This window comes from Triticum urartu, chromosome 5A (genome assembly GCF_056163025.1).
Source record: "Triticum urartu cultivar PI428250 chromosome 5A, HENAU_Tu73, whole genome shotgun sequence".
Classification (NCBI taxonomy): Eukaryota; Viridiplantae; Streptophyta; class Magnoliopsida; order Poales; family Poaceae; genus Triticum; species Triticum urartu.
This window is the reverse complement of record NC_141877.1, coordinates 16,427,546-16,443,565: the sequence shown is the minus strand read 5'-3', so window position 1 is coordinate 16,443,565 and position 16,020 is coordinate 16,427,546. Positions and strand designations below refer to the sequence as shown.

General features: G+C 40.8%; 1 protein-coding gene across 2 annotated transcripts; it reads left to right on the top strand.

Annotated features, from left to right (window-relative positions):
- The first annotated feature begins 6,229 nt into the window (after nt 1–6,229).
- On the top strand, nt 6,230–14,378 carry LOC125506972 (P-loop containing nucleoside triphosphate hydrolases superfamily protein). 2 transcript variants are annotated; one of them, XM_048671680.2, is made up of 9 exons: nt 6,230–6,474; nt 6,923–7,027; nt 7,177–7,254; nt 7,840–7,981; nt 8,652–8,722; nt 9,845–9,941; nt 10,129–10,340; nt 13,338–13,614; nt 14,231–14,378. In XM_048671680.2, exons 1-8 carry the CDS (start codon nt 6,313–6,315, stop codon nt 13,581–13,583), a joined length of 1,113 nt encoding a protein of 370 aa, XP_048527637.1. In that variant the 5' UTR covers nt 6,230–6,312; the 3' UTR covers nt 13,584–13,614; nt 14,231–14,378. The 2 variants fall into 2 exon arrangements, with proteins under 2 accessions (XP_048527637.1, XP_048527636.1); XM_048671679.2 differs by lacking the exon at nt 14,231–14,378 and having other exon boundaries at nt 13,338–14,033.
- Nucleotides 14,379–16,020: the final 1,642 nt, after the last annotated feature.

Here is a 16,020-nt window from a genome sequence, read left to right as displayed (position 1 = left end):
CGCCGGACTATTGGAGATGGAATAATTAAGTTTGGGGTATTCATGTGCTATAAAATAGTTGTAGTGAACAATGACATGGCATATTTGGTGATGTAGAGGGCTGTATGTTGAGAGAATTAGGGTTAGTGGGGATCAACTATTTAGGTATTATAGATTATAGATAAGTAGATGTATGGCAATTTCATTCAGAAAGTGTGTCTCGTCTCATCCTTTGTTTATCATGGAAATAATAAGCATGACAATTTTTTTCTGGTCACGCCTTTTCCTCCTGCCATGAGGTGTATGTATTAACAATGTAATTCCCGCACCTAAGAAATATCTCCATTTCTTCTGCAATCTCGACAAGCTTTAGACTAGACTGACCACTTGTCCACCGCAGGAAAACATCACCCAAATACCCAGTCACTCAATGTCGGTTCAATTGCCATTTGCAAGAAGACCAAGAACAATAACAAGAAAGAGTAACTCCAGTCCCACCAGTTTTAGATTTGCTCTGATCTATCAGAACAACAAAGTGCAGCTGCACTTCTAATAACACAAATTAGAGAGAGGGAGTGTCGTGTATATAATCCTGACAATACTATGGGGGTACGAATGAAGAAGCATTCGTATCTACCGAACGGTGCATGTGTGAATATGCGCCAGGAATTATACAGGTTCGGCCCCTCTTCAGTGGAGGTAATACCCTACTCTTGTGGTGTTCTTAGCTCTTGGCGTTAAGGTCGTACAAGTTGTGAATGTTCAATGCTTAGCCCGATTATCCCCTCCCGGCTTATATAGAGTGCGGTACGAGGGGGTATGTAATGGGCTGGTATTAATGTTGTTTATGGTCTCAAGTGTGGCCGACTGCTTCATGGCATTTATTGCTGTTAACTGTCGTATTTAACTAGATTATTTCATTGTTGAGTAACTGATGCTTTTAAGGCGTCGTGGGTGAGAGGTATCTTAGGTATCCAGCAACTCCTGGTATAGCCGATTGCTCCCGTCGTCTCCCATGACAACTATTGGCCCTCAGCCGCCAAGCCACTCAGGATCCGACTGTGGGGACTTAGCCTAGTCCCGAGTTACCCTCCTTGTCCTTATTGGGTTGATGATGATGCCCATGCCCCATGGTCTTTTGGGCCATATTTTGGATGGGTCATGGGCTTCTAGTGTATCAAAGCACCGTTGCATAGATTAGAATGAGTTAGATGGAAGAGACTATAGCAGGCGTGAGATGGCACGTAATTGCACCAAGATAGCCACCCACGTGCCATGGATTGCATCGCTCAAAATACTTCGATTCAACCATTCCTCCAGAGCCTGGCCCAGAGGTGCTTTAAGGTTCATGTGAACCAAGAATCTAATGCAACACAGGCTACCAAACGGGCCAAAACTGCACCACACAGGCCTGGCTGAACCTAATACAGGCTATCAAACACCTCTTAAGCCAGTTGGCTGGATAATAACGACGTCAATCTCGAAGGCAACACCAGAGTGAGTTTGAGCTTTATCGCTATCGCACCGCCGGGTGTTTCAGGGCGGACCGTGGCAGGAAAAAGCTCTGTGGTTCCATGCGCACGATGACGAAGACGGCTAGCCGAGGCATACCGCATGAAGTCACCGCAAGGCTCGGTGCTCCCATCTGACATGAGATAAACACAAGACTAGAAGGAGATCCTTATCGGAGTAACCTTCCGTACCAACCAAAGAAGGAAAATGGGCTCGGTTAATATGAGGCTTGCATGAATGGCATGCGCCGCATGGGCCAAGTAATGGACTCCCATATCAGCATTGCTGCAAGAGTAGTGAGAAATATGAGGCCGTGGTTAAGGAAATTGTAGCACTAATATCTCCTTCACCCTTTGTAACTTCGCCTAGGAAAAAAGAGGCTCAGTTAACTATGAAGCCCACAATCTAGCTAGCCTCGCATCTTCTCTAGATCATGGTAGAGGCACCTGGCTTGGTCTACCTTATGATACAATTTGTATTCCTATGATCATCAATCAATAAAAACCTAGTGGGTTGTGCTAAAAAAGAGTAATGTTGACCTGATTCAATCCTAGGAGCAGCGACCCTTGTAGCGTTGAGCCGTCCGGACGCTCGGAACGATGAGCGATTTGGACCATCGATGGCTATATCAGATGGTTGAGAACGCTAAATCATTGTGGAGGGCCTAGGTGGCTAAGTATTACTAGCAAAACATACCCGTGCGTTGCAACGGAAAAAAATATCCATCCCTCATGCTCACACCTTATAACATCGGCGAATCCTTTGAAATCTTTCACGATGCCACACAACAAACAACATGATAAGTAGTGTTTCGTAAAAAGCATAAGATTGGATGATTTTTGAATACTCAAGATGTTTCAAATTTATTTGACAACATGAATATCAATGGTAAACCGACATTTCCAAAATACCACATGTAAAGAAGATATTAATTAAGGTTGTACCGTAAACAAAATTTTAGAAATGATTAATATAATAGCATATTTGAAATCTGCATGATTTTTTGAGAGATTTCCATATATGACATGTTAGATTTTGGGTTTGAAAGTTATGAGTTAAAAAACATTTGAATGTGCCTGAAAATGGAAAAAATAAAAATAAAGTGGCTGGGCCAAAACTGAAACACAATGTGACCCATCTGTTAAGTAGGAGAGAAAGGAGAAGGAGAAGATTCTTGAAAAAACAAAAAGGAGAAGGAGAGTGAGAAAAGGAGAGAATCTAATGCAACACAGGCTACCAAACGGGCCAAAACTGCACCACACAGGCCTGGCTGAACCTAATACAGGCTATCAAACACCTCTTAAACCAGTTGGCTGGATAATAACGACGTCAATCTCGAAGGCAACACCAGAGTGAGTTTGAGCTTTATCGCTATCGCACCGCCGGGTGTTTCAGGGCGGACCGTGGCAGGAAAAAGCTCTGTGGTTCCATGCGCACGATGACGAAGACAGCTAGCCGAGTCATACCGCATGAAGTCACCGCAAGGCTCGGTGCTCCCATCTGACATGAGATAAACACAAGACTAGAAGGAGATCCTTATCGGAGTAACCTTCCGTACCAACCAAAGAAGGAAAATGGGCTCGATTAATATGAGGCTTGCATGAATGGCATGCGCCACATGGGCCAAGTAATGGACTCCCATATCAACATTGCTGCAAGAGTAGTGAGAAATATGAGGCCGTGGTTAAGGAAATTGTAGCACTAATATCTCCTTCACCCTTTGTAACTTCGCCTAGGAAAAAAGAGGCTCAGTTAACTATGAAGCCCACAATCTAGCTAGCCTCGCATCTTCTCTAGATCATGGTAGAGGCACCTGGCTTGGTCTACCTTATGATACAATTTGTATTCCTATGATCATCAATCAATAAAAACCTAGTGGGTTGTGCTAAAAAAGAGTAATGTTGACCTGATTCAATCCTAGGAGCAGCGACCCTTGTAGCGTTGAGCCGTCCGGACGCTCGGAACGATGAGCGATTTGGACCATCGATGGCTATATCAGATGGTTGAGAACGCTAAATCATTGTGGAGGGCCTAGGTGGCTAAGTATTACTAGCAAAACATACCCGTGCGTTGCAACGGAAAAAAATATCCATCCCTCATGCTCACACCTTATAACATCGGCGAATCCTTTGAAATCTTTCACGATGCCACACAACAAACAACATGATAAGTAGTGTTTCGTAAAAAGCATAAGATTGGATGATTTTTGAATACTCAAGATGTTTCAAATTTATTTGACAACATGAATATCAATGGTAAACCGACATTTCCAAAATACCACATGTAAAGAAGATATTAATTAAGGTTGTACCGTAAACAAAATTTTAGAAATGATTAATATAATAGCATATTTGAAATCTGCATGATTTTTTGAGAGATTTCCATATATGACATGTTAGATTTTGGGTTTGAAAGTTATGAGTTAAAAAACATCTGAATGTGCCCGAAAATGGAAAAAATAAAAATAAAGTGGCTGGGCCAAAACTGAAACACAATGTGACCCATCTGTTAAGTAGGAGAGAAAGGAGAAGGAGAAGGAGAAGATTCTCGAAAAAACAAAAAGGACAAGGAGAGTGAGAAAAGGAGACAACCGGGAATCGAACCCGGATATTAGCCTCAGGTATAGAGACGTGAGACTAATACCACCACGCCAATATACCACGTGTGATGAATTATATGGGCTTACCTGAAATAAACAGAAGCCGTCCATGATTTTAGAAGGAAAAAAGTGAACCGTTTTTTTCCACTTACCGGTGGCATGGTGGGTAATTATTTACAACCCCAAGGGTAATTTTAGTGACGAACGACCAGAAGCACTATTTGCTTTATTATTAAATAAAAAAATAAAAAATTATTATTAAAAATAAAATTAGGGGAAGACTAAAAACTGTCTGGAGGTGCTCTTAGTTTTTCTTGGGCGTGGCTATATGCTGCTTAGTGCGAGACCAAGCGTACGCTCGCGTCTGGGTTCACTACTAATGGGCCGGCCCAAGTAGTTTTCCTCTATTTTTCTTGTTCATTCTTTTTTGTCTTTTGTTTTCTTTATATATATATATATATGTTAGATTAGAAAAATATTCTAAATACACATATTTTAGAAATTTAATTTGATGAAAAATATAAAAAGGTGAATTATAAAAATATTAACACGGTGTAAAAAATTGTTAGCGTAATGTTTTAAAGAATGTTGATAGCATTCGAAAAACAATTGTGACCAAAAAATGTTCACGTGTTTCAAAAAAGTGTATGTGACACTATACAAACACGTTAACCATGTATTTACGAAATATTAAGCATGTATATAAAAATGTTCCTCATGTATGTGGCATGTACAAGGTGTATAAAAAAATAGACATCAAAACATATATCTAAATTTTCTATCACTAAAGAAAAATGTTAGACGTTTAAAAAATATTCTTGATGCATAAAAAAATCTACAACGTGTATGGATAAAGGTAGACATCAAAACATATATTTGAAAAATATTATCATTGTCATAAAATATTAAACATGTATAAAAAATGTTTCTGATGTATACGAAAAATCTACAACAGAAAAATGTATATTTAAAACATGTTAATTATGTATTTGAAAGATGTTAAACATGAATAAAATATTTCATGTTGTATAGAAAAAATGTACGATGTATATAAAGAAGTTGACATGTATTTTCATAAAGAAATAAAACACAAGAATAAAAAAATAAAAAACATAAATAAAAGTGAAGACTGAAACCCAAACAGAAAAAACAATGAAAACTATAAAGGGACCACACAACTGAAAAGTAAGAGAAAGCCTTATGAAAATGAAAAACCCTAATGATAGACATAAAGAAAAACTCAGAAAAGGGGAAAAGAAAAATAAACAAATGGAAACCAAAGAAAGCCGATGAGAGATGTACGAAAAAACACATAGAAAAAGAAAGAAAAAAACAGTTGAGTGAAAACCGAAGAAAACCAATAAAATCATAATGGAAAACAGAAAGAGAAAATGCAGAAAAACCAGACCAGTTCAGCTAGTGTACAATAGAAGAAGATAAAAAAAAAAGCAAACCTGAGTGAGCGAACACAGCAACCGAACTAGCAAAACACGCCAAGCTGGCATTATAGAACAGCACACCTTGATGAGAGATGTGAGAAGAGGCTTGAAGAAAGTTTATATTTTCAGAATTATATAAAGTAAGTCAAGAAATGAAACATCCATGGGTATTTGAACCCGAGTATCCAGGAAAAAGCAGAATGTTTAATGGACAGACAAGCGACCCCCTTCAACAATCTGTTCCAATATTATGGGCGTTCTACTAGACCCTACTTTCTTGTGACACAACACAACTCAGGTGTGAGCTGAGCGTAGCTCAGATGATGAGGTTTCTTACGGTGGAACCAACCCATTAGGATTCAAGTCCCAAACTTATCGTTGATGGTCACATTTTCCTGAATTTATTTCAGGCCTTCTGGCAACGTGCGTTCATTGGAAGGAGACGTAACCGTTGACTATGAAGACGTCTGTGACCACTTTGTCAGTCTCAAGATGATGTGCCGGCTCAGTATCTCAAAGGTGCTGATAAAGATAGGGTGTACATACGTGCGTTCATAGAATCGGGTTTATGTGCGTGTATGCGAGCGTCTGTATTTGTATTTTATTAGAGAAAGATGTACTAGTGGGCTTGCTTGGGCCGAAACTGCGCGAAACAAAACCAGAACTGCACTGACGGTTTTTGCCTAAATTCCCCCTCGAAGAACAAAGCAGTCCCAACTTGTAAAGCCTTTTGCACCGCCGCCGACGCCGACGCCGACGCGGGGTTGAGCCGCCACCGCCAGGATGCGGGGTCTGACGCGGGCGGGGAAGCGCGCCAGTGATATGGCCTTCAACGCCGGCGGCGGAGCCATCAACTGGTTCCCCGGCCACATGGCTGCCGCCTCACGCGCCATCCGCGACCGCCTCAAGCTCGCCGACCTCGTCATCGAGGTCCGCGACGCCCGCGTAAGCCCCCCACACCCGCTCCCCTCCCTTTGCTCACTAGCATCCTCTTTCGAAAACGCCTCGCCTTGTTGGCGAGGGAGGCGGGGCGGCAGGTTCCCGGTGCTCGCATGGTGTTCGATGAAATGTCTTTCTTATTACAGTACCATTTTTGTTAGCATGTCCTCCTTGCATGCAACTTAAACCATTATTCCGTGAAACTCATTTTGAAACTGAACATAAGGTCTCACTTCTTAACCTTAGGTTCTTACTTTGTTACAAGTAAGTAGGAGTATATAATGAATAATCAAGATGCTCGCAAAGAAAATGTAGCAGCATCTACAAGTTGGCGAAACATGCTTCATGCATTGTCATCATTTTAACTGCCTATTTGATGAGTCTTTGTTTGCTTCTTGTGTTTCTCTATTCCTCTGAGGATTACTTTCTTGTAACTGATGTAACTTATGACCAGATTCCGTTATCCTCAGCAAACGAAGACCTTCAGCCGGTGCTCTCAGCTAAGAGGCGTATCCTTGCTCTGAACAAGAAAGATCTAGCGAATCCCAATATAATGAATGTAAGCACCTATCTAGTTTGGTCAGCCTCCGCAGGCTGGAAGCACTATCTCTTGTTGGAACATTCATGAGATTTAATCCCGCTATCATACACAACGAGATTTGGTGCTGATGCTGATACTCACAAGATCATGTTTACCCCTATATGCAGATGTGGCTTGATCATTTTCAATCATCTAAGCAAGATTGCATCTCATTAAATGCACATAGCAGCAACTCTATTAATCAGGTTAGCTAACTGTTACTGTCATGTTTATCCATTTTGCTTTGTGTAAACCTCACAGGATACCTTCTGTATTATACTGAAAGCATCAATCAGATGTTAAAGCTCTGAAACTATTTGCAACTTTGAGAGCGGGGTTCATTTATCTAATTAGTAATTGTAGGGGTAACTGGCTGCTAGACGCCTAGACCACTTGCTGAAATTCTATATTCTGCACTGGTAAAGGTCATTCACAAACAGAGCCTTCCACTACTAGGGCTTCTACGAGAATTCTAAACTTAACCTACTGGGACATGAGCTGGCTTAACTTAATAGGACACATGATGACTGAACCTTCATAGTAACTCCTGGATCAATAGGAATATCAATTGAAGTAGGTTTGTAATAGGATTCAGACTTGTGAAACTGCGTCTTGTATGTTATTAACTGGATTTTGATATCTTTATCGTTTCATTTGACTCAACCTCCGTTTGGCTCTGTAAGTATTTCAGGTTTTTAACTGCGCTGGCCTAGATGATGATTTGCTTCTTTTAGTCCTAAGTGTAGGTTTAAGTGTTTAACACATCTAATGTTTGCTTCTGTAACTAACAGCTGCTTGGGCTTGTGGAGTTGAAACTAAGGGAAGCAATCTTGAAAGAGCCCACACTTCTTGTTATGGTAGTTGGTGTCCCCAATGTTGGAAAGTCTGCACTCATTAACTCCATTCATAGAATTGCCAATTCTAGATTTCCAGGTATGACCAATATAACAGAAACTAGTGTAAAGCTCACACTTTGCTGAAGGTATTATTAGATTGTTTTAGTTAGTTTATTTTGAAATATTTATATATAAAATTTGCATTTTTAAGCATAGAGTTGCAAAGTTCAAATGTTGTTGAAGTGCATAACCAAATTGAAATGCCAAAACTTTGGCACATTAGTTTTCTGGCACAGTTAAGACAGTTTCAATGATGGCATCTTTTGGGAAGTTACAAAGTGAATTTTTGTAATGTGGTAATCTAAAAAATACTTTCACCAACTGAATGTTTCTTTTCAATCTTTTTCTAATATGTTTTTCTGCGAAGAAAGAACATTTCACAAAGGGACGCTCTTTCCACGCAGAGATGTCTTTTCACCAACTGACGTGTCTTTTCATGAAGAAACACCTTTTCACCAAGGGACATGTCTTCTAACAAAGAGACCATTTCATCAAGGGATGTGTTATTTGACCAAAAGACAAGGCTATTTGTAGGTCTTAACTGTGAAGATTTAACGGACTTGATTGACCCTCGATATAATCCAATGACTGCTCTTTTTAGGGTGATGTTGCTTAACGTGGGTTCTCCATTAGGAGTCAGTTTTCGAATAAAGAGGGATATTGTTTATTTCCTTGGTTATCCATGTTTGTTGTTGCTCTATTCCCAGTGAACGATAAGATGAAGCGGGCTAGAGTAGGACCTCTCCCTGGAGTTACACAAGACATTGCAGGATATAAGGTGAGGATCTAAGGTCAATGGCACGACTGAATTTGTTAATTTATTTTTTCCAGATGCTCATTATCGCTGCACTAGGTACCAGGAAAAACAACATATATCACATGTTAACCTGACTGCTTTGTCAGTTATATTATGCACGTGAATGACTGCCCAGTTGTGTCATATTTGAGTACCTTTTTGTTTGTTACTTTATGTTATTCGCGCATATTCAACACTAGATATAGTATTCAATGCAAATAGGCACACATCCATGGATATGGACTAGCTGCTGGAAGCTTGCAATCTTTTTCCCTCTTATTCCTACTAAGAAGATACAAGCTATGTTTTACCTTCAAGTTTTTAATAATAGTTAGTTTATATATACTGGCAAGTCTTGCTTTGCAGCTCCATCTGGCAACTAAATTAGCTACCTATGTGCCTTGAAGCTCACAAAATAGAAGATCTTAGTCATGGCACATATGCACAATCTTAGCTAAGATTTGGGGACAGCATAAAAACAAAGACACTTGAGAATATAGATGCCAGGAATTGCCTTTCTTTACTTCGTGATCTCAATTCTCTTCGTTCTGCGTACATTTTAAACATATCCATACGACGGGCAACTTGGGCATGCAACCCAAAACCTAGTACAATTCATTTAGGGCATGTTTAGTTGACTTCCACGCTGTACCCCACTTTTGTGCTACAAGTGTGGCAAGGCAGCAAAATTGGTTGCACACTTGTGGCAGAAGTTGGCTAGCAAATGACTCCATGAAAAGTGGGATAAGAGGCTAAGAAAGTGTGTTGTGGCTGCGAGCAAACACTTGCCTAACTTGTCTGCCTAACATTTGGCAAAGTGTGGTTACAAACCAAACATGTCCTTGGCCCATATGCCATATGTGGCCCTGTCATCGCGCTCGGCCGGTAATTATTTCATTTAACCCTGACTCCATTCTCTTTCACGAAAACAATCAGCTCAGTAATTTTCAACTGTCCACACATGGAACTTTTGTGTCAGTGACCCTTTATTCAAGTGAGTGCATTTGTAGAAGTACGAGCCATTTCTAGGACAGTGCCCTGTTGTTTGGTCTCTTCTGTTATGATTAATTGAGTACATTAAACAATGCAATGATTTTCTGATAGATTGCAAGCCAGCCGAGCATTTACGTGCTTGATACACCAGGTGTTCTAGTGCCAAGCATTCCAGATATGGAAACAGGTCTAAAGCTTGCTCTGACAGGTTAGATTCATATTCTGTGCTATCCTTTTCTCTGTGCCAACAATTTTCTGAAGAGCAAGATTATTGGCATGCCTTCCTCGTAATGATTATCTCGGTTTGCTTACTAGTTTTACTCTCCTCCGATATTGGATTTTTCACATACTTGTATTGCCACATGGTAATATTGTACTTTTCTGTTTATGTACAGGAGCTGTTAAAGATTCGGTGGTAGGAGAGGAGCGTATAGCCAAATATTTATTATCTCTTCTTAATATTAGAAAAACTCCTCTACATTGGGAGCGATTGCTACACAGAAGAGAAGAATTTGATGAAGATCCAGATGACAGTTGTGAAAAAGGGTCTAGAGGTTCACTGCGGAGGAGGCAGCGTTTTAACAATTCCGATGCCTTGTATGTTCAGGTACTGGCTCTTATCAGAAAATGCACGGCATGGGCCAATTAGGGGGCATGTCTAAACCCATATCCAGGTGCTATCATGCAAACTTTTCTTGTGTGCCATCATCTGACATTAGGATGTATTAGATATATGAGAGTTTGAGGATCACATGGATGATTATTTTGAAAATAATAATAACTCCTTAGGATACTTACAATCAGTGTGATCCTACCACCTGAAGTTTTTAAAATCAGATGCACTGGATTAGCATGAAATGGTCATGGTTCACATGTGATGTGAGCTTGCATTATTTGTAGCTTCAAGTCATGGTTTCAGTTTTTTTTCATTAGATGCTACCCTCTTTGTTAATTGCTCTGTTGCACTCTATGCAGCTAGCTTGTCAGTAGCTGACATGGTAGTTATAAAAAAATTGTGAAGTGCTGGTGATTGATATCGCTAACCTGCTAGGTATACATTTATCTTCACTTTATATTCATGATATATCGAAGTCACAATCTTCAATTCACTGCTACCCGGGGCTAGCTTTAGGCAAAGTTGGGTCATTAGCAAACATTACACATCCATCTAGTTTTTGTTAGTTTGTTTTCTGTCATACTCTGTTTTGAACTCTGCAAATTAAACAGTCAGCTTGGAGGTTTGCTCAGAGTGTGTGTAGCAAAGTTAGATTTCAGCCAATTTTGTGTGGTTTTGCTGGCAACAAGTTCAATAGTGAATTTATTCACAAAATAAATTCTTCGCCATAGAATATCTTGTTCTGGCATATCTTATGTTACTATACATTAATGCTAGACTGTTGACATTTTATGTACCACAATTCATTGCTTCGGTCATTTGACACTGCTGTATCCTGGCCTAGTGTCTTGCAAAATTTGTTTGAAATAATGATAACTTTGTCGTGCAAACTAGTATAGTACCATGGGAGAAGTTGATAGTTTTGAAGCCACAATCTTTGATTCACTGTAGATTAAACTATTAGCACCAGGGTTTGCTTAAAATATGTGCGGCAAAATTGGATTTCAGCATATTTTTTGGCTGTGCTAGACTGCTAGCTAGAAGATCCGGAATCCACTGATTCCTCCAAATCTTTGGAATTACACGGTTCCAGCTCTTAGCGGAACAAAACAATTTCGTCTCAGCACCCACGTCTCTCTCACCCCCACCTAACCCACCTATCCCATCATCTCTCTCTTGCATAACGTGGCCGTGGAGATGGAAAGAACAGTGGCGGTGGGCTATGAGCAAAGGAAAAACAGCGGGCCACTCCCAGCGAGAAGGCGGTTAGCGGCGTAGGGCTAGCAGCGAAGCAAAAATCAGCGGCAGCGGCTCGCAGGGCAGCATGCAGGCGGATCGATTCGTGGGCGGCGCTCGGCAGTGGCGGTGTGATGCCTGTGCGGCACTCCTCGGCAGCAGCTGCTTGCGGCGTCAGCTGCCAGGCAGGAGCGGAGCAGCAGGGGAAGCCTGGGAAAGAAGCAGCTAGCACGCAGCAGAGCAGCAGCAGCACCAGAGAGTGGGAGCGGCTAGCAGAGAGAGGAGCGACAGCAGCATCGGCTAGTAGGGTGATTTGCTCTAGTGCTACTAGCTACAACATCAGCTAACTGCTAGAAGTTTCCCCCTTGTTTTCTTTTGTTATCCCCTCACTTTATCATGTCCCATAGCATTGACCCTCGTTTTCCTGCATTCTCATAGCTGCTCTATCAGAGTTAGAATTCTGAGCACTGAAGGAAAAAAAAGGCTAGTCCACACTCCACACTGTCCATGGTGTGGTTTATATAGTAATAAATTTTACACACGTAAAACATAGGCATCAGTATATGAATTTTCCAACAAAAAGCTAGTCTTTTGCGATTTTTGCTTGGTGTGTATGCTGGTTGGTGCATTGAAAGGTAATCTCACCCTTTGCTACACAAGAGGCGAGCTGAACCAAATTTATTCTATCCCATATCTCGAACCAAACACTGAAATGTAACCATTCCGTTGCACATAATGCCCACAACCAAACACAGGAACGAAACCAACCCACTCCGTGGAATGGAACCATGGCATTCCATTCGACTTTGTTCTCCAACAAAGCACACCCATAATGGAGAATTTATTCATGGATAAGAATTTATTCGCCATGTATATCTTTTTTTTATGAGACCATGGGATATCTTTTGTTTGCATGTTTTTATTTTAGTATGATGCTAAATTATCAACTTTCTGTGTGCCACACATAGCTTCAGGTTTGTTTTCACTCCAGTACTATTCTAGCTCGTCCTGCAAAATTGTAAGGAATAATGCCAATAGATGCTAATTTGTATTTCCTGATCTAATTTAGGGCCATGGCAGAAGTTGATAATATGGTCTTATTGATTTGATTAATGTGTGCTCATAACATAGTTTTGGTGGAGTGCGCAATTCTATCTATCTATCCTACCACAGCAGTTATCATGCAATGCTGTAGTGCATTGCGCTGATGTGTGTCACTATAGTTCCTCTGTTGTGTACACCTCGGCATATAGTGGTTGAGATCCAAAAAGGTCCATATCCAGGTAGATGGGTTCTGCAGCACACTTTGTGCTAGTTGAACTCCCACCATGTGATTATGTCTATCTGCCATATCTTGTTAATTATTCTAATTAAATATAATCAAACTGTAAAATAGTACATTTTGTTGACTTGCCAATTATTTTCATGTATTTCTTTTTATTTTGCTCAATCCTTTGTGTTCCCACTTGTTTGCTTCATCATTTCTGCTTGTGTGTCAGAGTTGATTTTGTGACTCGTCTTCAAGATAGCACAGGATAATAAACTTACACAGAACTTCCTACTATCATCTTTCTGTCCAACCAAAAGCTGCTTGTTGTTCATTGTTATTGTGCATACTATTCGTACGGTGCAAATTGCACATTTAACCTTAAAAAAACCCTTACTATGCCCCCATGATACTGTGGTAATCAATGGTTTCCTCCAAGTCATTTATTTCCTATAGGAGTTAACAACCTCATCCTCCTGTTACAGGACTTGGTGATAGAGGTCCAGAGAACGCTGTGCAGTACAGCCATGGAATTCACAGGCAACCTCGATGAAGATAATGAGCTGGAAAGTCTAATTGACTCACAGCTTGTTGCCCTTCGAAAGGTGTTCAGAATACCCCACAAACCACTTGATGAATCACATGGTGCGGCCTCCAAGAAGTTATTGACTCTTTTCAGATCAGGGAAACTCGGCCCGTTCATCCTCGACGACCTTCCTGGCCAGCAGTGAAGGGGAAGATTCACTTGCCTTTGAATGCCAGGTGATTGCAATCTTCCAGGATTAGTTTTGTTGTGAAGTAATGCAATGTGTCACAATGTTCAGCACCACTCATAGATAACTAGAAGCAGACGTGTGCCTTGCTGCGCAGATTCCCTTGTAGGGTTTCTCCGCTTGCTGCTTATTTGGTGGTGGGCTCTTTGCCTATGTGGATTGGCTGCTGTTTCTTGTTTTCCCCGTGTTCTTCTCGTTCCCTTTCTCCCGAGATTTCGGTGCAAGTGGTTGTGCAAGGTCTTTAGGAAACTTACATATAGGGGAATCGATTTTGCATCATCAGCGGGTGGGTTCCTTGGACTGTCGGTGTGGCACCAATATGTACAAACTGTAGGCAGCAAGAATGATGCAGCAACAGATTCACTAATTTTTTCAGTGCATGAGGTAAAGCAACCTATTTTCTGTATATATGTAAAGAGAAGTCTGCTAGTAGTAACTCTTTATGATTGATTAGAGTAGCCATGGTAAGCTGAAAAAGGTTTTGCATCTCCTGAAGCTGTGAATTTCACTCATGATGCAAGCTAGAAAAGTTTTGGATCTCTTGAATATGAGACTGAAAAACTAAGCAAACTAGCCTAAACTACTGCCATAAATGCCGTGCACAGAGTCCGGAGATCCTCTTCCACCGACAACTTGAGGTCGTTATCGGAGGAGAGCCGTGGCAGATTACACTAGCAAAATAGGGGTGACTAGTAGCACAGCGGTTTGGCCACTTCCTATCTGCACGTTTTTTTTTGTGGTTTGCGACTTTGTGTTATCTTTTCTAACTTTATGGAAACATATTTGTGCTTTGTCATCTTACAGTTACTTGCCTATTTTGAGACCACGCTTACTACTTTTATTTATGCTACTTCCTCTGTCCAGGTTTACGATTCTCTCCTTCAGTTTTGAGCCTAACTTTGGCCCAAAATTAGAGTTATAAATTAGCTGTTATATGCCACAAAAAGTATATCATCAAATCCGTAAAACAAACCACCAGAAGATGCATGGAATTAGAGGGAACTATTAGCTAGGACTTCAAATATATTTAACATATCTAGAGTAGATCACAAAATATACTTGAAATATCTACTGTGGATGTTCTATTTTGAAATATCCACCGTGGATGTTCACACATTTGACTCTTTTGTTTTTTCCTTTTCATATGGCTCGTTATGCACACAAAACACCGGAAAGATGCATGGAAATTAAGATGAAACATTAGCTAGCACTGAAAATATAATGTCAATCAAGCAGAGAATATCGAGCACACGCAACATGTTCATGTATCGAGTATTTGAATACCTCAGCCTTCTGTTGTTTCATCACGCAAGGACTTTACAAGGAGAAATCCAACCTCCTGTTTCGAGTCCCCGGAGAATTTCTCATGAAATAACACGACCTCATCACAGTAGCCAGTGCTCAAGCCGGTGAACCGCAAATGCTGAGGATGGTGGTCATCGACCTTTGCCTACACTTGTATTACAGCCTCCATCCTTCAAGGGCCACGAATCCTATGTCCAGTTTGCAGACATCGTTGGAGATCCATCCACTCAGCCTGTCGTCGAAGTGTGAATGGATCTCAGTCTCGGCATACACCGAGAATAGCTGTTTGTCGGATTATCCGCCCCCCTTTGTTTTTCACCCTACAAATACCAGATAAATCACATACATTCCATGCCAAGGCCTACAAAGAGGCAAGTAAAAGGGTTCCTGCAATTTAAACAACAATCTTGTTAACTATTAGAACTGGACAAGCTAGTATACATCCAGTTTCAGATGCATTATAATGCAACAGCAGAACACATTAACTCAATAAAACATGCATCTACATGATAAAACCATCTTTCTTGTAATAAACTACTCTGTTCACTTTTATAATACCTTGGACACATTTCAGACAATGTGCAAAACAGCCTATTTTGAGTTGTCTGAAGCGACTTACAAAAGTGAATGGAGGGAGTATTAAAAGCAAGTCTCCGTTGGTTACCTCCTGCAGCTGCTGCTTCTCAATCGTGACAACACCATCTCTGTTATGGTCGAAGACATAATTCCGCCGCCGCTCCAAGTCATCTTGAATGGCAATTATTCCGTACGTGCTAACGGGACCAGGGAGCAACCGGGAGCCTGACAAACACAGGTGGAAGAACCGCAGCATCGGTTTTGCCATGCGATATCCGAGAAATGACGAAGCTGGATAGATGTACATCGATAACAAAAGTAAGTTGCTAATTAGAAACATTGCATACATACATACTCGAATGCACGGATACTTCAGCCGACCAGTGTATCAGTATCGGATACCGTATCCGATACCATACTCCTCCGATACGCCTCCGACACGTATTCTTGGAGTATCCGAGAATAAATGATTTAAAACAATTGCGATACTCGAAGGATACTTTGCCAGTACGTT